The 24,438-nt window shown below is 38.5% G+C and overlaps 1 protein-coding gene across 2 annotated transcripts in view; it reads right to left on the bottom strand.

Moving 5' to 3' along the window:
- Positions 1-2,057: 2,057 nt before the first annotated feature.
- The window catches only part of csad (cysteine sulfinic acid decarboxylase), a 112,815-nt gene continuing 90,434 nt past the window's right edge, over positions 2,058-24,438 (bottom strand). For both annotated transcript variants that reach the window (XM_051925077.1, XM_028798563.2), the window contains exons 8-14: positions 23,633-23,749; positions 21,235-21,299; positions 16,490-16,571; positions 16,206-16,405; positions 14,554-14,605; positions 8,112-8,201; positions 2,058-2,567 (exon numbers count right to left, since the gene is read on the bottom strand). In XM_051925077.1, coding sequence (XP_051781037.1) covers positions 2,394-2,567; positions 8,112-8,201; positions 14,554-14,605; positions 16,206-16,405; positions 16,490-16,571; positions 21,235-21,299; positions 23,633-23,749 — 780 coding nt within the window. In that variant the 3' untranslated portion in view covers positions 2,058-2,393. The remainder of the gene's footprint in view (positions 2,568-8,111; positions 8,202-14,553; positions 14,606-16,205; positions 16,406-16,489; positions 16,572-21,234; positions 21,300-23,632; positions 23,750-24,438) is intronic.

Below are 24,438 nucleotides of genomic sequence, written 5' to 3'. Positions count from 1 at the left end.
CTCTGAAAAAAAAAAGGCACTATACACATGTGGAGAAAGTTAAAGGATATGAAAGTAGGAAAATTAGAAAATATAAAAAAAGAAAGTAAAGATCGCAGTAGTGCAAACAAACAAACTGCCTCATTTAACTATGCACCAGTCTAACTTGGGTTTTGCACAATAATTACTACACTATTGCACCTTAACACTTAATGCTACTTTATTCACATAATTTTACTTATTTATTATGTTCTACTATACTGTTATCTTTCAATCTATGACTTTTTGTTAATCTAACTGATATTCTTCTAACTTTGCATAGTTTTTGATAAGCAGATCAGGATGCATTTCATTGCGTGTTGTCCTGTATAACTATGGATGTGACAAATAAAGAATCTTGAGAATTTCAAAAACGGAGTTTACCGCACATGCATTTATTGGTTACTTTGTTAATGTATATACAGTATATTTATCTGTCTGCTTATTTAAAAAGCTAAATTTACCCCAGGAGTCAAAAACGTTCTGTCTAGCCCTTGTACAAAAACCTAGACAAAAGCTGGGGTATCACCTTGGTAACCCCATGTACTTTTGGAACTGTGAGAGGAAAAGAGCAGGACTTTACAGACTGGAGTCCAATGCAGAACTCTACTTTGTTACTTTGTAAAAAAAAAAAAAAAAATTATTAACTGCTGATGATGTAGATCGTTTTGTCTATGATGAAATTCCAAACAGAGAAACCTATCCTGACCTCATTAAAAAGATTCAGCATATTGGGACTCGCAAGATTACAAAAATTGTTTTTACAGAAGTTCTGAAATAAAAGTGAAACTAATGAAGTAGCAACAATTCAAAGAAAAAAAAAATCTTAAAGTGTGTATCCGGAAAGCCAAACACGGGGGTTGGTGAGCGAAGTGAGCAGGGCCCCTAGTATTCTATAAAACACTAAATGTCATGTACAATTCAAGACATGTCAAATTAATTTCAAGATATCCTAAAATGACAGGCCATCCCACTGAAAACATAATACATTTTACAGGAGTTAATTTTGAAATATCTTGAGTTACATTTCAGATATGTCAAACTATGCACTGAATTATTTTAAGAGATTTTGAAATGTTCTGGAAATACTTTAAAATGCATGGGAACTTCTGTGACGATATCGCAAAATGCATTTGAGATTATAGCTTAAATACATTTCAAGTATCTTAAAGGGACCAGGATGGCTTTCATGATCAGCTGAAGTGCATTTGAATTACTGTATCTGAAAAGACATTTTAGGTATCTGTATACATTTTAAGGTATCATATTATGCATTTGAAGATATCTTAAAATGTAATTTAAGATACTGTGCCACTAAAACTTAAATCAGCTTGCTGTAGGTATTACCCTTTCTAGGCAGTATTTTTTCAGAAAAGCTCATTTTATGTAGAACATTTGTTTATTACTCAGATTGTGTAAAATGAACAAATGTCTGAGAATGTATGAACGGTTTGTGAACTCTATACAAGATCTGCACAATATCATTCAAAGCAAACCAGATGCATGCATTAGTAAATCAAACTGAACTATATAAACTGAGCAACTTCTTTGGACCACTATACTAACTTAACTTATATAACTTGCACTGCGTTTCATTGCTCTTTAATTAATATTGTTTTTATCAGTAAACTGCTGCTGGAGTATGGAGTATCTATCTATCTATCTATCTATCTATCTATCTATCTATCTATCTATCTATCTATCTATCTATCTATCTATCTATCTATCTATCTATCTATCTATCTATCTATCTATCTATCTATCTATCTATCTATCTATCTATCTATCAGCAGGTCTTCATTTTACTCTCAAACAGACTCTGTTCTTCATGGCATGGATTCCTAGAGATGTTGGAAGCATTCCTTTGAGATTCTGGACCATGTTGACATGATTGCATCACACGGTTTCTACAGATTTGTCAGCTGCCCATTCATTCTGTGAATCTCATGTTCTACCACATCCCAAAGATGTTCTGCTGGATTCGGATCCGGTGACTGGAAAGGCCATTAAAGAACACTGAATTTATTGTTATCTTCATGAAATCAGTAGATGATTTTTTAATTTAAATAACAAATTGAAACTAATAATTAAGCTGCAAAAAAAAAAAAAAAAGTCAAAGCACTATACATATCAAAATGAAATGCTGTGAGCATCTCAAAGCCAGAGTGACAGCTTTTCAAGCAGGTGTCATGCCTACTAATACCTATGTGTGCTCAGTACTAAGAGGTGGCATTCCCTTGTGGTGCCCAAGTCCATGTTCTCACAGTCAAAATGTTCTTATCTACATTTATGAACTCTGCTCATCAGGAGATTGTAGCCTTCATTTGTGCAGCTTTGTCCTTCTGGTCCTTCTCTTTCTTGCTGGTTGGTTGACATCACAGATCACTGGCCAGGCTCTCAATCTCATCCAGGAAGAAGTCCAGGTCTTCACGGGTAATCTGTGGGTTGATCACCACCATGCGGAAGAAATTTACTTGGCTGCCACGTGGCTGGTAGCTAACCATCATGCTGCCCTTTTTTATCATGCGTTCTTTTACAATCGGGGCCACCTGTTAGACATAAAAGGGATAAAATCAACTCAGTGGGCAAAATTTAGAGTCTTGTGAAATTATCCCCTTACAGCCACAAGATGGCGCTTGGTGCCACTCAACTTAGCCTTGAGTACTTTTTAATGGTTTAATATGGTACAACCTTTCACCAGATACCTTGAATGCCAGTTTCACCTCAGTTAAACAGATGTGTTGGAGGCACTTTTGGGGTGGTGGCGGGGGCACCTTTCACAAGTAATACACTCTTACAAAGATGGTAGCTCATCAGAGGAAGCACAAAGAGGGGCATCACATCTTTAGACTCCACAAGGCACCAAAATGTTTAGTTTGTCTAAACAAATTTGAGCAAAATGGTCAGAGAGCATGTACTTGTTTCTTTGTTGCTATACTTTAAAATCTTCCCTAAGAAAAAATTTTTGTTTTTGATAGAGATGAGTGAACCCTACTGAATTCACTTCACCTTGAGTTCAGTAAAAACAGGGTAATATTTTGTGAATCTCAGTGGAAAGCTGACAAAATGCTTTTAGGTCAATGAGGATGGAGAAATTGAACTAGTCTTGAGTGAATCATAATAGTGCAATGGTCTTTTAATGAAAATTTAGAAATTAAAGCATGTATAAAACATTGAGGCACAGTGGCGCAGTGGTAGGGACGAGCTGATGCCCATTCCAGATATTGTTTCTGCCTCCCTTGAGATGCTTGCTGCACTGTGCATGACCCTCAATAAAATAATTTTTTGCAGCATTACTGTATCTGTCAAACATACTAACCCCCGATTCCTGTCCTTTTTCTTTCTCCAAATAATTCTCCAAATAACCAATTACCACATAAGCAGCTCTTTAATAGATGTCAAGCCATCTGTAAGCTTAGAATGCCGATTCTTCAAAACCTTTAAGGAACATTGAAATATCTTCATAGTACATGTTTAATCATTCCATCAATCTATCCATCCAGGGTCGTGCCAGTCCCAGCAAACATACAGTGCAAGGCAGGAACAATCCCTGAACGGGGTGCCAGTTCATCGCTACCGCTGCTCTCATATTTAATCATTAACAATATACATCATTTAAAAGAAGTTAAAATTTTATCTGTATAATGTTATATATACTTTACTGCATTTCATCTTTTAAATAATATTAAGAGCTCCAAGAAAATAGCGCCTGGAAATCTAAATTGACTTAGAAGTCAGTCGTCATCATCTGTAACTATGCACTCTCTTCTATTGAATTGAATTGAATTCCTTTATTGTTATTGTATGGTAGAATGAGATTCAATAAGCAAATCCTCCATAAACTTATTTTCCTATAATATGGTAAAATAAAAACAACAACAATAATAATAATAGGATAAAAAACAATGAAAATATACAATATGAAAGCATAAGTGGCTCAGGTTGTGCAATATTACAACTGTAATTCAGGTTTACATTGAAGTAATTGTACTTCTAAGTACAAACAGTTCTACCGGGAGCACTTGGTGGACTGATTGAGTGCGTTTATAGCTCTTGGGATGAAACTGTTTCTGAACCGCGAAGTTGCGTACAGGAAAGGCTCTGATGCGTTTGCCGAATGGGAGAAGTTGAAATAGACTGTGCCCATGGCTGAGGCAGTGTGTGCTAGAAGCAGTATCCTTATATTTCTCCGCTCTTGACACAATCTGCTGTAGAGCTTTCTGATCAGCTGCTGTAGAGCTGTGATTCCACACTCAGATACACTGGGTTAAATACTCTGAGTGGTGCACTGACAGTAACAACGCTAAAGTGGCTATGTTTTTTGGAATAGTTTGGCCATTTGGTGCACCATTATATGGTTACAGGTTGATTACAATCAGATGCCTTGAACTAAAAAACGATATATGGTTAATTACAATGTATATGATAAAGTCGCGTCAGGGATGTGAATCTAAAAAAGGGAAACCACACAGGAACAATAGCACTGCTTTGACGCTGGGTGCTGCCAGTTTGTAAAAACCAAGTGGAGAACTTGTATACATCAGGGATTGAGGTGGAGTGAAAATGTACGTGGCTTTACGGCAAGTTTAGGTTTTATACATCGCGATGTGAGCGTGGAAACGAGCGTACGCAACATTCTTGTGCGTACGCACCGTTTATACATGAGGCCCCGGGACATTTTCCTTTTAAACATCATCTTCTGTCATTTTTCTCACAAAAATCTTTAGACATTTCAGTGTCTCATAACAGTTCTCAGCCATGCTGCCCTGTTACCAGGTTAAACTCAACCTCACTCAGTGGAAGTTGTGGAGCAGTTTGTTTCTCTTCCTCTTTAGTTAGCTGGACAGCAGTACATATTACAGTACATATTACCATTCATTTTTTGCTTTAAGCCCTCCCCCACTATATATGTGGGAGGAGAGAAAGCTTTAGATTTGTCAAATTTTGATCTCCAGTTTTCAACAGATCTCAACATTTTAGAGTCCCCGATACCAAACACATCGATATCTCAATGATGGGTGTGTGTCTGTCTGTGTGTCACAGTTTCTTGAGGGCGGTCTTGAGCTAAAACACCGGACATAAAAATACCAAACTCGAAACTTAAGCCTGTTACAAGAAGATGATGTGCTGATTAGTTTTTGAGCCAAATCGTGCAAGAGAAAGAGGCACTCGAGAGGAACCCTCAAATACTGTAATTCTGCAATTAAATATGAATTCTTCTCATCAACTGATATTGTAATGAGCTATTTTATGATCAGAAAGATATAGAAAGAAAATAATTAATAAAATGTTAGAGAATAGTTTGGGTAAATTGGTTCCTAGGGCACAGAGTCTACTGACGCTCATATCCAAATTTATTATATTTTTCGAAAGATTGATGTTTGGTGCATCTCTGCCATACTTGACTCTTTGAATAGGGTAATTATAATTATCCTTCTTTGATGGGGGAAGAGGACAGTAGCACTCTTCATCTGGGGTGGGTTAAGTGATGTGGTTATTTCACATCCATGTAAATGGAAGGTTTTTAATAGAATCAAAATTTGCAATCAATTTTGATGCTACGATGTTTAAAACTTGATACTTAAACTTAAAAATATTGATTTTAGCATTGTGCATTTGGGTGTGTCTCTGTTTGGGGAAAGCTGAAATTGATTTTCATGTCTTAAAGTTTACAGTTTTTGTTGGAGAATTATTTTTTTTCCCATTGCGTACAGTTCCTGGATAACTATATCGCAGCAGAGATAAAACATATTGGCAGAAGCAGATTCTAAATTTTCCGCTCTGAATACTGAGACCTATGTACAACCTTCTGAAGTGTAACTTCAGAAAAAATTCTTCAGACATCTTGTTTGCCTTGTTACCGGCTCCAGCCTTATTATTTTTGGTCCATAACTTATCCGAATATCCTTCAAAATCTGTTTAAGTTGTTCCCAACAATTGCTGCTAGGTCTTTTTGACCTTGGAATCCCTGCAGGTTTAGTTTTTTTTCTTCCTCCAGCCTAACTGGAGTTCTATTATTTGTGTTTATTACTGTCCTCCCGGTCATCTGACCTTACCTTTTTCTTCTTTACATACTTATGAAGGCCAATAGAATGTCAGGTTATATAGCACCTTGATGTGTGAAGTACAAGTCCAAGGAGGTTCTGCTCAAACTTTATAACACACTGATGAGGCGTCATCTGGAGTCCTGGGTGCAGTTTTGGTCTCCAGGCTATAAAAAGGACACAGCAGCACAAGAAAAGATCCAGAGAAGAGCGACTAGGTTGATTGAGGGCTACAGGGGACGAGTTATGAGGAAAGATTAAAAGAGCTGAGTCTTTACAGTTTAAGCTAAAGAAGATTAAGAGGTGACTTGACTGAAGTGTTTAAAATGATGAAGGGAATTAGTCCAGTGGATCGAGACGGTGACTTTAAAATGAGATCATCAAGAACACGGGAACACAGTTGGAAACTTGTGAAGGGGAAATTTCGCACAAACTTTAGGAAGTTTTTCTTTACATAGAGAACCACAGACACTTGGAATAAGCAACCAAGTAGTGTGGTAGACAGTGGGACTTTGGGGACTTTCAAGAACTCAACTGGATGTTATTTTACAAGAATTAAGTGGATAGGACTGGCGAGCTTTGTTGGGCTGAATGGCCTGTTCTCATCCGGACTGTTCTAATATTCTTTAATATTATTATCTAATCTTATTTGTTTTTTGTTTTATATAATTTTCTTTGTGTCATCTTGTAAGGCACATTGAGCTACATTATTTCTATGAAAATGTGCTATAGAAATAAGTTGTTTTTTATTGGTTGTCAGCTGTCATGTACACAGAACCCACCCTATGACTAAAGATAAAAAAATCAAACCTTTTTGATTTTTGTCATATGGACATTTATAGAATGAGTCGCTGGGTATGTCACTTTAGACAAGAAGATTCACAGAAGCATGCAGATGACTGCCTCCGACTCACTAAGATTATTTAAATGATGATTGAAAAATCGCTGGAAAAGCTGTCTAATGTGACATGGCCTTTAGCAGCAGTGACTGGTTAATAATTAAAAGTTGTTAATGCAAAAACTATCTTTTTATTTTTTACTTTCTTGTATATGAAGTATGGGGAAAGTATTGGAATCCTCCAAACATTCCATGTCGAGATTTTGATGAATCTCGAAGTTTTAGACCTCCCTGAGTCCTAAAATACCTTTTTTGGAATGATGTCTGTGTATGTGTGTGTGTAAACATGATAACTTGAATACGCTTTCACTTTGGTCAACCAAAATTTGCATACACATATTAGCTACAAAACATAGATTTCTATTAACTTTTGGGCTATTTCCGCTAACCAGAACTGGTACTTTACCTTTTGTTCATGCAGCTGCAGAGTTCGATTTATTCAGCTTGACTTTTTGTTCAATATATTATTAATTTGATTTGTTTTTGATAGTTCTTTGATGTAAATAATATAAAAATATAATCATTGTCTTGCAGTTTACTCCTCAAATATCCATCCCCATTTCTAAGTATACAAGAGAGTGTAAGGGAGACCACTCCTGATTTTTTTTTTTTTTTTTGTTTTCTTCCCACTTGCCCAGATTGGCACGGATCATCATAAATGTCAGACTTTGGCTGTAGTTCTTGTCTCACATCATCACCACCCAGGCTGCCATTGACACACCCTTAAGAAACACAGATGGCAGGACAAAGTGCATCACCCCTGTGCATGAATGGCGTGTTCACCACCTGGCTGCCAAGTCTTGCTGATGACAGTGCCATTAAGTTAAATTGGGAGTCTGCATGCTATATCATCAGTTTGCCCGAAGATCCCCTATTCATAGCTCAATTCCTAAAGGGGATGGGCAGAGTCATCCACAGATATTTGATATGGCTAATTGAGATGCCTGGCATGGTGAGAATGAAAAATACATTGTCAGGTTATCCTGATTCAGAAAAAAAGACCCCTGCTCTTGGACTTCAGCTGTCCAGCACATGTGCTTACCCATCCTCCCACCCCCCCCCCCCCCACCCGAAACCTTCTGCACACTGGCACCAGTTTCAGATTACTGGTTTGTTTTATATTGGTTTGCCCACCTGCCACCTTAACTTACCTTGGACAGTTTCTCCTCATAGCCTTCCTGGCCTTGTTGCCCCCGCAAACTTGGTGGAATGTACCAAAAGCATATGTTAACAAACTGGGGCTGCAAAAAAAAAAAAAGGAGAAAGAAAATCAAGGTCTTGGACCTGAGGAGACCACTGGCCAGCGGGACCATCATACGTTACAGAAGAACTGCATGTCTGATGGCCAGCAGACTTTACTAACACCTCCTGACAGCACATCTCATCGACCTACTGCTGTGTCCACATTCAGGGCCCTAGGGATTCCATTTTATATTTTTTTCTCAAATTTCATTTTAATTTTTATCCATTTTTGGATTTTTTTTTTTTTTTCTATGATTTGCATTTTTACATTTTTATTTTCTGTTGCACAAATTTACAGTTTAACATGGGTTCTAAAAAAACAAGCATCATTAGCCTGTTAATGATGATATTCATGACAGTGCAGCAATTTTTAAATTGCTTCACTTAGATTGTATGAAAAATCCGATACAAGTGGGAAAATAATTTGTGCCGAAACTTTCAACTTTAATAAACCTAAATATTTCACAAAAATGTAAAGTTTTAAATGAGCATAAATGTTTCACAAATTAAAACTAGTCTAATTGTAAGACTAAACAAATGTAAACATTTTAAGCTTCCTCCAATGTCCTTTGAAGTGAAACAGTAAGAACAGAAAACTGCTTGCTTTGCCTAACTCTGCCATCTTAGAGACACATCTCCACTGATAGGGGAGTACTTCATGTCTCTTCTGTGAGGGACTCTCTGCTTTCAGCAAGCGGGGCTGGCTTTATACTCACTGGCACTCCTTACGGTGTTAACTGAGCGCTCTGAAAAATAATTATGAGGAATAGCTCTGCTCACAATAATTAAGTTTCTTCATTTGCTCAAGCAGAATATTAAATTCAGCACAAACTGAAACATCCTTCTCAACTCTGATGGCCAGTGCGACTTTCTAAGCTGTAGTTGGCTGGGCTGGTAACGTCACTTTGAGAGAGGCCATCTGAATCAACAATCTAATTAAAAGGGCAGCCTCAGTTATGGGATGCACTTTGGACTCCCTGGATGTCTTAGTGGAGGACAGAGTGCCATTATGAACAATGCTGCACATCCTCTGTATGACACACTACCACTGAGGACTTTCAGAAAACAAATTATTCAGCAGAAGTATGTCAAGAAATGCTACCAACAGAAATACACCTGTAAAGTGCTTCACTGGGACTGGGACCACCAAGTCAAAAGGTTTATTTCCTTTTAAGTTTCTTTTTTTAGTCATTCTTGTGAGTGTTCAGACCATAGTGTGTCTATCTATCTGTCTTTTACATAGTGCCTTTCATTTCTATCTATCTGTCTATCATATAGTGCATTTCATATGTATCTCTCCATCAATTATATAGTGCCTTTTGAATCTAGCTATCTCTCTATATATTATATAGTGCCTTTCATATGTATATATCTATCTATATATTATATAGTGCCTTTTGTATCTATCTATTATATAGTTCCTTTCACATCAATCTCTCTATCTATCATATAGTGCTTTTCATACTATATATATCTCTCCATTTATTATATACTGTAGTGCCTTTTCTATCTATCTATCTATTATATAGTGCATTTCACATATATCTATCTATCATATATTGTCTTTCATACTGTATGTATCTCTCCATCTATTATATAGTGCCTTTCATATCTATCTATCTATAATATATTGCCTTTTGTATCTATCTATCTCTCTATCTATTATATAGTGCCTTTTGTATCTATCTATCTATCTATCTATCTATCTATCTATCTATCTATCTATCTATCTATCTATCTATCTATCTATCTATCTATCTATCTATCTATGTTTAATATAGTGCCTTTTGTATCTATCTATCTCTCTATCTATTATATGCTGCCTTTTTTATCTATCTCTCTATTTACCATATAGTGCCTTTTCTATCTATCTATCATATAGTGCCTTTCATACTGTATGTATCTCTCCATTTATTATATAGTGTCTATCTATCTATCTATCTATCTATCTATCTATCTATCTATCTATCTATCTATCTATCTATCTATCTATCTATCTATCTATCTATCTATCTATCTATCTATCTATCTATAGTCCCCTCCATAATGTTTGGAACAAAGATTGACTTCCCCCTCTGCTCCACAGTTTAAAATCACAAACTTGACAATACAGATGTGATTAAAGTTCACATTGCAGACTGACATTTATGGGGATTTTCACACATATTTCCATCACACCGTGTAAAAATGACAACCCTTTTCTACACTGTCCCCTCATTTCATCTATTGAGCTTCTGTGTAAAGCTAAATCCTCCCCTTGGGATAAGTAAAGTTCTGTCTGTCTAACAGCAACAAAATGTTCCATGAACTGGTGTCTGACATCACAAGCTCTTAGTGCACTTTTGGTTCTGGTCTGGTCTGGTCTGCTGGATGTGCCTGAGACTTAGCGTGATCATTGTACATGTCCTTGTGGGTCCAGTCAATGATTGCGTTTACATGCACACACAAAACCAGGATAAGATGTGTGATCCAGTTCAGGCAGACACCTGGTTTCTTAAAAAGCTCCGTTTACATGCACTTACACATCCACTTATGGAGTTCTCCTTTACCAAAATGCTCCAGTGTCATGAAAATGGACTAAAAAGAAATGATTAATCATCATCAAGAACCACTGCACGTCCAAAAACAATCATGGAGCCTGCTTTCCTGACCAGTGTGGGGAATGTTAATTTTAAAAGTGACTTAATTACAGTACTCATTACATTACTTATAAACCAGATTAACTAAATAAGTTATATAATTACTTTTTATAAAATTTACACACACATTACAGTGTGCTACTTTTGTGTTACTTTTTTTTCGGTTCCATGAAAAAAGACACATTTGACTGGTCAGCGTTTGTTATTAAATCCTAAGCCCAAGTATGAACCTTCCTGACCCTGATCATTTAGTTTTTGGTGGGCAGTGAAGTAAATCCCATTCATCCCCTATCTATATCCTCTAGCTGAGCCCACGAAGCTTTGACATTTGGACAGTGGCTGCTGTATCACCTGATCACACTGTTTAAACATATCAGTAGCAAACAGCTCGATTAACACTATGCTGACACTTTATCTCTATATATTCATATACTAGGGGGCTTTGGCCCCTGCTCACTTCGCTCACCAATTCCCTCTGCCTGCGCTATGTGCCAGCCACCAAACAACAAATCTTTTCATTCTCGCGGATACGCCTCTTCTTTGGGAAGAAACACTACTTTTCCCTGATGGCAACACGAATTAGACAATCTACAAGTCTCTGACTTAAAGTTTAAATCCAATCAATATATTCAATCTCTTTTCACTGTTCCGTTATTTCACCGAGTAATAATTTCCGTTTGTTTGCGTTAATGCAATCTTTACTATCAGTTTTTTGAGACTTTCAAATTTTAGTACTTTCATTATCTCTAACCTGCTCTGCATGTGTACCGCGCCAACATTTTTGAATTCTTTATGACATTCTACTTTGTCATCTACTGTTTGTCTTTTATTTCCGGCCCTGGGCATGGTTAAATCTCTTGGCACAAAGTCTCATGTCGCGGGACATGAAAGAATCTCTCTGAAAAAATCATGTCTCGTCCCAGGCTAAAAAGTCTCATCTCGTCCCAGGATTTTTTTTATTATAACAGAGAAATATAAAACCCAACACCTACCTACCTACCTACCTACCTACCTACCTACCTACCTACCTACCTACCTACCTACCTACCTACCTACCTACCTACCTGTCTGTCTGTCTGTCTGTCTGTTCGCTATAATTTGCTTGAACATTCCGGTTGATTTTGCAACTTCTCTCATATAGATTGGTTGTGCCACCGATTTATTTGCGTGAATCCGAGAGACACGCAGCGGACCAAGGGGAGGGGGAGGTGGTACGTCAGGAGTAGGGAGCAGGGTGGGGCCTTCCTCACTCATGCTCCCGCCTCCGTTCAACTCGCTCTACCTCATGCCATGTGTTGGAGCGTACTTCACCTCCGCTTAGCTAGCGATACCTATTTGTTCAGAAGATATTATCATCTAGAGATTGTTAAAGAGTAACGTTTGATGTTTTTGAGAGACAGAGAGATCAGAGCTATGTATGTTTTAGAGGGTACCTGCTCATTGGCCACATGCTCTTCTCCCCACATGGGGGAATGCTCTCCCGTCAGAACTGAACACGATCAGATACAGTGGCAACGTTTGACGTTAGAGCGTACCTATGTTCTGCTTGGCCAGAGATACCTTGCCAACTTTTTACATTTTTGTCAAAGAGATCACAGCTACATTCTCACCCCGGATAGCAAAACCAAAAATATTGTATATGAAGAGGCCCTCAGATATGAAAGCTATCAATATAAATTCTTCTCAATAAAAATTATTACATTTTAAAAAAGTTTTTATTGATTTTTAAAGTTAGTCCTGTTTCAATACTATGCGGGCGGAGCAATGGGGGACAGCTAATTATTAATATTTTTGTGTTACCGGATTGCACGGTTGAGCCCTGTGAAGGTGTGGCAGACCTGTATTTGTGCTTCTAGCCTTACACCCGGTGCTGCTGCGATAACAATAACGTGGTTATCTTTATTTCTTTAATTTGTATTAAGTTACTTGAACTACGCCCTTTACTTTTTACATGTTACTGATCCTGAGATAATGCGCTGTATATTCAGCTAATCAATATAAATGTATTGATGTCAGACCAATTATTTCAACCAAGAGATGGAGTAATGTGATTGCCTCAGGAAATTGATCTTTCTGGATGATTCCACTGTTTTCTACATGTGGCTGCTGGATGCGTGTGCCAAGCTGACACATGTACAGGTGGACAGAGTGCCACGGACATGCACAGATTACAAAATCCTTAAGAGTTTACATGACCACATAACCGGGTTACTGGCAGAGACCAATCTCCAAGTTTCTCAAACTTTTAATAAGTGCATACCTGACATTTTTGAATGTGGGTTTCAGAGAATAACTGGATGTAAATGCACTCAGTGAAGTGTTGGCAGGAATTGCAGAATGACTGACCCGTCTGATTCACAGTCCACGCCAGGGTGCTACTCAGCCTTAACTTTAGCTGTCAGTGTTGAATTTCTCTTTTTTTTTTTGTCAGCTTACATGTTTCAGATGTCAGACGCTTTAACATGTGGTTATCTTTCTGAAGGATATCAAACAAAATCACTCTTTGCTGGTACGTGTCTGACTGGCAAAATGTAATCTGATACACTTAATTACGATGCTTTCTTGTGCAACTTCATTTGATGCACTTGGACATTTACTTATTTGGCTGACACCTTTTTCCAAGGCAACTTACAACATTTATGATGTAATTGGTTCCATTTCTTTTGGTTTTTCTAATTGGAGTTTAGGCAGGTCACATGACCTTCTCATGGTCACACAGTGCCAGTAGTGGGATGTGAACCCACAACCTCAGGGTTTGAAGTCCAAAGCCTTAACTACTGCTCCACACTGTCTGCCTATACATCAATCATGTGGACATCTTCCCTTTTTAGATGGGAGATATATACTGGAGAGAACTTGCAATTCTGTGCAATTCCATTTTTTATATGGAAATTCCATTTTCTTGTGTGAATTCTGTAATTTCTTCCATCATTCCACAAAAATAGAATCCATAGGGTCCTACACTATGAGCACATTCCCAGCCCAGGAACCCTGGAGATCCTGTACTACTATGTAGGCCCTGGGCCACTTGTGGTCTTTTGCCACTTTTGTGTGTTGCCATCCTGCTGCACAACAGGAACTGTACACTTCATGCAAAATATGTGACATGCAAAGAAGAGTGATGCAAAGCGAAGTGAGGGGCGTGTGTGAGTTCATGGGGGACCGCCACCTTCCTTTACTGCTTTGGCACTCTCCGTACTTCTCTGGGACTTTAAATGTATCGCTTCGGTGCAGTGAATGGTGCGGTGCACCAGGGAAGTGGCTATAAAATGTAATCCAGTGCAAAATATGACACTCCATTTTCTACTAACAGATTTGCAAGATGGGTTGTGGTCAACCAATCAGCACAATTCATTGTCCAAACCCCACCCCAATAGTTCCAGGTTGAACAAAAAAGTACATAACCGAGAGTAGGAGCTAAAAAACAGTACCAGGAACTACAAAATAGCCCGAGTTCCTGTGGTAGGAATGCTACAAACGTTTCTGAATTTCCAAAAAGTCCCTGGTTCTTGAAAAATAAAAGTTCCTGTGGTGGGAAAGCACCAGTTATGGTTACACAAACCACTTGGGATAGCTCGGCTCTTCATTTACCTCATTCGTTTTAAGAAGAAGAGGGTAAAAAAAAGATGGCCCTTGCACTGATTTGGAATGGCCCGATTACCCGTGATCAATGGCTGATTTATCTCTTGCTTACAAATGGTGACTTACTGACCTCCAGTAGCAACTGGAACCCTTCCCTCTTCTTCATTTCATCCATGAGATATCTGAAAAACAGAGACACGGAGATGAGAGGGGGAAGTACAAGAGAGAAGATGGCCAAAGCAGGAGAGGAACGCCTCAGAGAGTATTGGTTTGTGTCTATCAGTGTCTGATGGGCAGTTCACTATGGCTGTCATGATAGACAAATATGAAAGGCACTATATACCTGATAGATAATAATTCATTACATTTATATAGCGCTTTTCTCAGTACTCAAAGATACGAAGGGTTCTATATACAGTACACCCCCAGTCAAAAATTCTGGACACACCCAGGAATTGTCATGCTTTTGATAGAAATTATTTTTTGTTTTAATCAAGATACTAGTAAATGAATTGAAAAATATAGTCAGCATATTACTAATATTAAAAATGGCTATTACTGTTTGAAGTGGCTGCTTTTGAATTTATTATTCACATATGACTGAATGAGAGTTTGGAAGAATTAATGAATAGATGGATGGATACATGAATGAACAAAGGACTGAATGAAAAAATTAAATTAAATGGGTGGATGAATGAACAATGGATGGGTGGTTGCATAAATGAATAAATTAATGAATGAAAGAAAGAATTGATAGGATAAGTGAATAAATGAACAAATTAATAGGTGGTATAATGGAAAACATAGATGGACTGGCATCCTGGCTGAGACTGATGGTGATTTCTTACGCCATTTTTTGGGGGGAAGAGGGATCATAAAAGATTAGGAGCCCGGATGGATGGGCACCCCATCCAGGATGCCTGCTGTTCCCATTTCTGGTCTGGTACAGCAGGAGGATAAGAAGAGACTGCCCTACAGTGATGCTTGCTCCTCCAATGCACCAGGTGGCAGGACCTCTTGCTGGGACTCCTGTGTGTACACCAGCAGGATTGACTAGGAAGGCAGTCTCCTCCTGTCTTCCTGCTATAGTTGCCACCGGACCAGGAAAGGGGAGATCAGGCATCCCCATCCATCCAGGCTCTCCATTCTTTATGCCCCCTTGAATGGAATTGATGGTTTTTTATTACCAAGTCCAAAGGCGCCTTCTATTACAGTCAGTAAAACAATGAATGATTGAATGTGTCAATGGATGAATGGATGGACAGGCAGACAAATGAAAGAATAAGTGACTGAATAGATGAATAATTGAATGACTGGATGGATGTTTGGGTGGAGATGTGAATGAACAAATAATTTAATATTTAAATTAATGAATATATTGATGGATGAATGAAGGCTACATGGGTGGATGAAAGAATGGGTGCTTGAACAGGTGAAAAAATTAATAAATGGATGGATACAAGGGTGGCCAGAAGAATGAATGGACTGATGGATAAACAAATGGAGAGAGGAGTGAGTGGATGGAAGTGTGGATAAATTGAAAGAATGGATGGATAGATGGAAGAAAGAAAGAATGGGTGGTTGAATAAAAGATTGTGTAAACTATTACTACTGTAGCATTCAATGTAAAGAATTTGTCGCTCAGCCTAATCTTTTTGGAGCTCCTCAGAAACCAAGATGACTGACCAGGTCAGGTTTGCTGGATGCCCCTTCATGCGTCTATGTAAAGATTTCAAGTAGCACACTAGCAGCCATTGGCACCCATCAACCACTCGATCCTACCTTGTATAGGCAAAGGCACGGTCCACTCGCTCCTCCATTCCACGAGTGCCCCTGGCTTTCCACATAAGCCACAGCTTCAGACAGTCCACTTTGCGTCCACATTGAATGGACTTATCTCCTGTGTCATAACTAATGTCATAGAACTTGTCCTGCTGAAACAAGTAGGTGGCATTGGCTGAGTGGCACAGCTTCAACAGGTTCTGTCAAGCAAAAAGAGAGAGCAGTTAGGTGACATGGGGTCCACTATAAGGGCTGGTGATATGAAAGCTCCAAAAAATACTCACACTTGTGTCCTTCAGCAGAAAAGCAGAGCACTGCAAGCCGGCCATCATCATTTTATGGGGGTTCCAGGCCACTGAGTCAGCTCTGAGGGAAACAGAATTGGACATGCCAGTAATGTATAAAGCAGAAACAGGTGGAAAATGACACCAGGGGTTACCACAACAAATAAGAACCCACATCACATACTACTTGGACAGACTGGAAGAATTGTAGTAGACAAAACACTGGGCTTTAAGCCTTATATTTTCCAGTTTAGTCTTGGCCTCTTTCTTCCCATGTGGCCACTTAACCTGCCAGTGTGCAAAAATAAAATGTACCTGATCCCGGATGTCCACTTGGGTATGGTGACCTAGTGAATGACACTTTGACGTGAACATCTGACTTGTTGGATGACCCAGAATGTGCCTGTATTACAACTCTATGCTTGTAAAATGTGTCAGTTCTAATTTTTATCATTAATTTAATCATTATCATTTTTATCTGCGATACCATGCTGCTATGTTAAAGGTTAAAGCTGATAAATTCTGGCTCTAGCAGGGAACAGCTGATAAGACAAAACATCCTGGCCTCAAGGCTCTGTTTATCAGTAACCTACAAGGTCATGAAAATGAATCACATACTTAACTGTGTATTTAAGAAGTGTAATCAACATCTGTAATTCAGTCATTACCTTCCCTGTACTGCATGACTCCATGCATGAAATATAAAGGCCTCTTCCTCCATCCTGAGAATTACTTTGTGAATTTATCTTTGATAGCTTAGTGCAGCGAGCAGGGTCACGCCTCACACATTCACCTATGACGTTGAATATTTTCTGTGAATTTATGGAGTTGGATACGAATGAGCTGCACCAGCTCCTCCAGGACTGGTAATATCCAGTCTCTTTTGGCTGTAGTGCTGGACTCCCTGCTGGGATATATAGTATGCTAGGGCCTTGCATCTGGATCACTTGGAATTCCTGGGGGCCATGATAGAAAATGAGAACGAGAAAGATAAAGTAACATAGGGATGATGAAAAGACTAAGTAGATGAGAGGGAGACAGAAGATTAGTAGAAAACGAGAGAATGCATTAAGCATGTCACAGAATGGTAGAGGAGTTTAATAAAGCTGATGGTGTCACTTTAGGTTGAAAAGAGAGGCGTTTGCAGAATGTCTTGGGTCGATACGATTCCTGTGGATTCAGAGAGCAAAAGGCTGCCACAGTCTTCTCTCTATTGTAAATTAATGGATGAGGTTAAGTGATACGAGCATTGATGGCAAAGTGAATGTGTCTTCAGGCAGTGAAACTGAAACGGACAGTGAAATCGAAAGGGATTCTGATGAAACTGAAATTGACACTTGTGTCAATTGCACATGTGCAGTGTGCTACTATTGTCCCAACTATAACTTTGGATTGTGTATTTCACTGTGCTTCAAGATATACCTCACAAATGGCACATTTTGACAGTATATATGGTATTTAGCATAATTTTTATTATTATTATTCAGTACTATTTGTATCATTAATATAGTTTATACACCTCTAACTTTGTACTTCTAGTGTGTTGCACGGTTTATAACAGAAAGGTGACATTTAACAAATATGTCACTTTTTAAGCCAAAAGAAATGCAACGCTTATTACATGTTTTTTGGAGAAAAAAATGTAACGCTAAGGAGGTTAATCGAAAAGCCATTGTCTCTTTTGTACCTGCATGCCTTTGATTTGTCTTCGAGGAAAGCAAAGCAAACGTGACAAGAGATCAAGTGTTGCTTATTCTACAAAGAGACTCTAAAATGGCCTGGAAACATTTGTTGGGACTCCTAGAAAAAGATCAGACATAACTGGATTTGAGTGATTTTTCAAACCAACTGTTTTCTTGAATTCGTATCACATATCTTCAGTCATGCAATTAGTCATTCAGCTGAGAAAAGTTGTCACTCTCCTGTTTGGTGTCATCTTGTGTCCCACACTGAATATGGACCAGAGAAAGCAAAGAAAAGAAATGTCTGAGGAGACCAGAAAGAAAATGATAGCCAAGCACTTTAAAGGCAAAGGCTAGAAGACCATCTTCAAGCATCTTGATGTTTCTGTGACAACAGTTGCAAATATTATGAAGTTTAAGGACCATAGGACTGTGGCTAATCTCTCTAGAAAATCAATGCCAGAATGGGTAGAAGGATAGTAAGAATGGTAGACAAAAAGCCAAGAACAACTTCCAAAGAGATACAAGCTGAACTCCAAGGTCAAGGTCCATCAGAGTCTAATCGCATCATCAGTTGCTTTTTAACTGATAGAGCAGGTTCAATGGATGAAGACCCAGGAGGAAAAGAAAAACATAAAAAAGCCAGACTGGAATTTGCTAAAATTCATAATGACAAGCCACAATGCTTCTGTGAGAATGTGTTTTGGACAGATGAGACAAAACTGGAATTTTTTGGCAAGTCACACCAGCTCTATATCCACTGATGAAAAGAATGAAACTTTTGAAGAAATGAAAACCATAGCTGCTATGAAACGTGGAGGAGGCTCGCTTGAGTCTGTGCAGGGAACAACGAAATCTCAACACTATCACGGGGTTGTGGAGTGAAACGTACTGCCCAGTGTCAGAAAGCTCTGTCTTAGTCACATATCATAGATCCTCCAACAGGATAAGGAGCCAAAACACACAGCTAAAAGCACCCAAGAATGGCTACAAACAAAACATTGGACTATTGTGAAGAGGCCTTCTATGAGCCTTGAAGTGAACCCCATGAAATATCTATGGAAAGAGCTGAAACACACAGTCTGAAGAAGACCCCTTCAAAATGTTCAGAAGCCATTAAGAAGGCAAACAGAATGTCAGATTACAGTATATACAGTAGCTCCTTGATGTGTGGAGTACAAGTCACAGGAGGTTCTGCTCAAGCTTTATAACACACTGGTGAGGCCTAATCTGGAGTATTGTGTGCAATTTTGGTCTCCAGGCTACAAAATTGACATAACAGCTCTAGAAAAAGCCCAGAGAAGAGCAACTAGGCTGACTGAGGGACTGAGAGGAGTGAACAATGAGGAATGACAGAAGGAGCTGAGCCTTTTCAGTTTGAGCAAACGGAGATCAAGATCAAGATTTGTTGTTTTTTGTATTTGAGCCCCCCAGGAGGTGGGGCCACCTTGACTTCACTGCTACTGGATCCTCCCTCTGGCTATCAAAGTCAGCTGAGAAGGCTCAGGAGCAGGAGATCATTTTATTCACAATGGAGTTCTGTGAGTATTGCGATTTCTGTTTGGATTTACTGTTTTTTTGTGAAATTCTTGCCAGTTTTCCTTAGATTCTATGTATAGTTTGTGTATTGGGACTTGTTTGCTGAGGATTTCCTTTTAGACAACTCTGTCATGCCTCTTTTTGCGCTGTTGAGCACATCTTGTATTCTGCTATTTTTGTTAATAAATCTTTATTATCGTTCATGTCTATATGTTATGTTTATTGATTTCACATGTGATTTTGTAATTGTGCAATGCCACTTTAAATGTATTTATGCCCCTTATTCTTTGTGGGTAAAGCCACAGGAGGAAGGGCCAATTAATGTCACCACTCTTGACTCCTTCCTCAGACTATTTAAATGGGCTGAGAAGGCTCAGGAGTTGGGAAGCATTTCTTTGTTGGAGGTTTCTGTAAGTATGGCTGTAGCTTGTTGGAGTTTCTAGATTTTTCTTTATATCTTAATCTGTTTAAAGGATTCTAATGTTTGGATTATGTTTTGGGACTTTGGTTGTTTAGGATTGCCTTCTAGACAACCCATTTGTGCCTCTATATGCTCTTTTAAGCCTTTCTTTGTATTTTGCCATTTTTGATAATGAATCTTTCATTTATAAAGATTCCTAATTTGCCCTTTTACTACAAGACGAGGGTTTACGGTCATCCCTCCTCTTGTGGGGCAAATTTATTTTTGTGTTGATATTTATAGCAGTTTTCTCAGCTCCCCATTTTGGTCCTGCTCTACTTGAAGCCATCAGGTAGTATTTGGGGTCTTGCTGGGTTAAAGTGAGGCTTTGCTGGACAGACCAGAGAAGATATTGGCCTGCTTGAGCAGTAAGTTTTGAAGGCCTCACACATATTTTGCCTTGAACTTCAAGTAAAATTCATGACATATGCTGACAATGCCTGCAACTGACTAGTATTATGTAAATGAAGACTATGACTGAAAATGGCTAGAAAAGTACAGAAGGGATGATTCTGAAACTAAAGGAAAGGAACATTTTCATTGGGTCATAAAAAAGAATACACCAAACCAACAGGGTTAAGTGTTAGTGACAACATCATGTATGAAAAGAACAACATAACAGCATAATTTATTCCAGTGATATTATTACATGCTGCATGTGTTTAACAGTGTGACACCCTCGTACATGCTGCTGACAAATCCAAACTAGATTCCTTGAGTACAGAAAATACATGGATGATTTAGGGTCCTCTAGTGGTGGTCATGAGTACAACAAGCATTAAAACCTAATCATTTATTTGATCCGAGACCTATTTTTGCACAAACAGGATCTGTAGTTCTCAATTTACATATGTTTGTCATGATACCTTCAGACTAAGATGGCAAGGTTCTCCAAATTGACCACTAAAGAACTACCATGTAACATGGTGTGGTGTTCAAGTGATGGAGGCATCACGCTTGATTGTTGGAGTTTCATCAAGAATCTTTCACACAACAGTTTTGTTCCCAGTCTGGCTCCCCCCAGAGCAGCTTAAAGCTCAATGGCCCCTTGCAACGTAACTCACCTATCAATACCTGTCATCAGGTGCCTGTGTTTCTTTGAAAGCAGCACACTTCCACCCCAGGCAGCCTGCAATGCAACAAAACAGCAAATGAATTACGATTCTTTATCTGTAGCAAGGCTGCTCTTGTCACTCCCCATGCTCCAAATCAGCAAGTTGGGGGGTGTGGGGTCACAATACTAGACAAACTCAGGCAAGCAGACTTAACATTTTATGAACGACCTTGACTTGTGTGGCTTGTACGTGGTACTCTTGAGCACCTTGAATAACAGCATAGAGGTAGAAGTAGAAAGAAATAACATTTCACATAACAGGAAGGGATAATCAAAAAATAATATAAACAGATGCCAAACAATAACCCTGCCAATACAGGTCATGGAGCCCTGTCTGATAGGTGGGCTTGACGGGTTCGATTGCCCACCATTCTAATCACTCTAATCTAAATTCTGCATGTTTCACCTGTAGTTTCTTTATCATTCTCACCCACTCTTCATCTGTTACTGTGATTATTATTTTTATTGTTATTATTATTATTGTGACAGTACGGTGTCATGAAAGTGTGCATGGGAAACAGCCTAAGGGTTTTGGTGACTGTAATTACCCTCCAGACCAGGGGTTGGTGCTGTTGTACTGATACCTTTTCTTCTCTTCCCTCTACAGAAAGGAAGACTGACAGCCACTCCATCGCTGATGTCCACCTGGGCCCTCCCATTCCTGCCACTTCAACTCTTATCCTGGAAATCGGCCATGTTGTTTCAGTTCCTATTCAAAAGTCCAGTCAGAAAAGTTTGCTGCGCGTTTTCTTTGTCTTGCAAATTCAATTGTATGGGAACACCAAAGTGGTAACCCAAGACTTTATCTTTGTGTCCTATTTTACAAAGGCTACATCCACACTACTACGTTTTTAATTAAAAACACAAACTCAGACAATGGTCTCCATTTTCGTCTTTTGTTCACGTCAATGAAAACGGAGACTTTTGAAAATGCTCTTCAGCTGAAAGCATACATTTTTGAAAACACTGGCTCAGCATTCATTCAGTGTGGATGGGTGAAAATGTAAAGCTTTGAAAACTCAAACTCTAATTGCACTCCAATTGGTTCATGCTTATTAGGTGGCATTTCCCTGATTGGATCCTGCTCATTACAATATCTCAATTCCTTGATTGGCCAATCTTTACAGAAGAAAACCATATTCCAAAATGGCAGACATACAGGAGGTGCTTTCCACAGCATTGGTTGTGTTGCTTACCTGTATACATCTAAATTGTGCTTTGTATAGTTTGAATGCTGCATTAATGCACAAAAGGCAAATAAATAACAGGTTGCTAAAGTGTTGTGATAAATCCCATAGCCAATGGCTTAACCATTTTTGCCAGAAATACACTTCACCGTCCTGTTTCTGCCAATGCATGCAAGCCCAGTGTAAGTGAAGGGCTCCATCAGATGTGCATTTGGTTGTTTCAGTTAAGGTGGAGATATTTTCAAACACAATGTCAAAAAGCTAGTGTGGATGGAGACCATTTTGATGACATCACACTACCCCCACATTACCAGTCAACTCTGGGAAATAGAACCATAGCAGCTATAAGCAAAACTGGAATGGATTCTGAATAAATATGACTCTGATTAGGGGTTTTGAACTTGAATGGATGTAAATCTAACATTGTTTGTTCATTTTATGGTGAAATGAAAAAGTAGAAAATGCGTCTCATCCCTGCTGTATCAGGGAAAGCAAAACAAAGAGACAGATTGAGGGTATCACCCTGAGCCATTTCATTCTGGTGACATTTCTTATTAGAAAAGACAGACAGACAGACAGACAGGCTGATAGATGGATATGAAAGGCACAATATAATAGATATATGTGAAAGGCACTAAATGATAGATAGATAGATAGATAGATGTGAGAGGCACTATATAATAGATAGATGTGAAAGGTACTATATGATACATAAATAGATATGAAAGGCACTATATAATAGATAGATAGATAGATAGATGTGAGAGGCACTATATAATAGATAGATGTGAAAGGTACTATATGATACATAGATAGATATGAAAGGCACAATATAATAGATAGATGTGAAAGGCACTAAATGATAGATATAGATAGATAGATGTGAGAGGCACTATATAATAGATAGATGTGAAAGGTACTATATGATACATAGATAGATATGAAAGGCACTATATAATAGATAGATATTTTATTGATCCCATCTAAGACAGACTTATTAACAGATTTCTGAAGAATAATTTTGACAATGACTAATGATATTTAGTTTCAGTAAGATTCTGATATCTGATGCTTGCAGCGGATCAGCATGAGGCATTAAATATTAAAATGGTTTGCCTTTAAATTATAGAAGAGAAAAGCCTGTGGGTCCCGGTTACTTACATCCACATGAAACCAAAGCTGGTACTTTTGGCAGACATCAGCAATCTCATCCAATGGGTCAAAAGCTCCAAAGACTGTGGAGCCAGATGTAGCGCTCACCATAAATGGGAAGATGCCCTACAAAAGGGGACCACAATAAAAGAGGCTGTTAGCAGAAATGGTCCGTACCACTTTATAGGGCTGATTAACATACAACGACATACAAGATGATCTGCAGTCATCAAGAATAAGCCTAAGAATGATAGTTCTGACTACCAAAACCACCTATTCAACTAATATTTCCTTGCAGAGGTGATCATTCCAAAAATAGAAATAATTTAATTAAATGATTAAATAAGTTCACTAAACACACCAATAGCAAGATATAATAATAAAAGGTATAATTTGTAGTTAAAATGGATAGGAAACAAAGAATGAAAAAGAACAGAAAGATGAACAAACAAACCACATGAGAAGAACAGTATAACTGTTAGAAAAAGTCCAGAGCCATTCCTTCAATTTAATTTAACTATAAACATAGTGGTGGGGTATCTGTTGGGATTAAAACCTGCCACAACTGTTGTCCACCAGGCCTGCACTTGAACGCCTCTGAAATACACAATAGGAGGTTGCCTGTGTGGATCAGTAAGCTGTTTGGGTACCCATTTTGTGCAAACTTTACGGTACCACATCAGGCACTGTGGCCTGTTCTGATCCATAGCTGACATCCAAATATGCAGAAATAGTGAACAACATAATCCGTTGGTCTCCTCTGATGAAGGCATTCACCATGTTAATGTGGGCTCGTGTATGCGATGTTGGTGGTC

The sequence above is a fragment of the Erpetoichthys calabaricus genome, chromosome 3 (assembly GCF_900747795.2).
Source record: "Erpetoichthys calabaricus chromosome 3, fErpCal1.3, whole genome shotgun sequence".
In the NCBI taxonomy this organism is placed as follows: Eukaryota; Metazoa; Chordata; class Cladistia; order Polypteriformes; family Polypteridae; genus Erpetoichthys; species Erpetoichthys calabaricus.
Note: the sequence above shows the minus strand (reverse complement) of the source record. Positions and strands in the feature narration are given on the sequence as shown.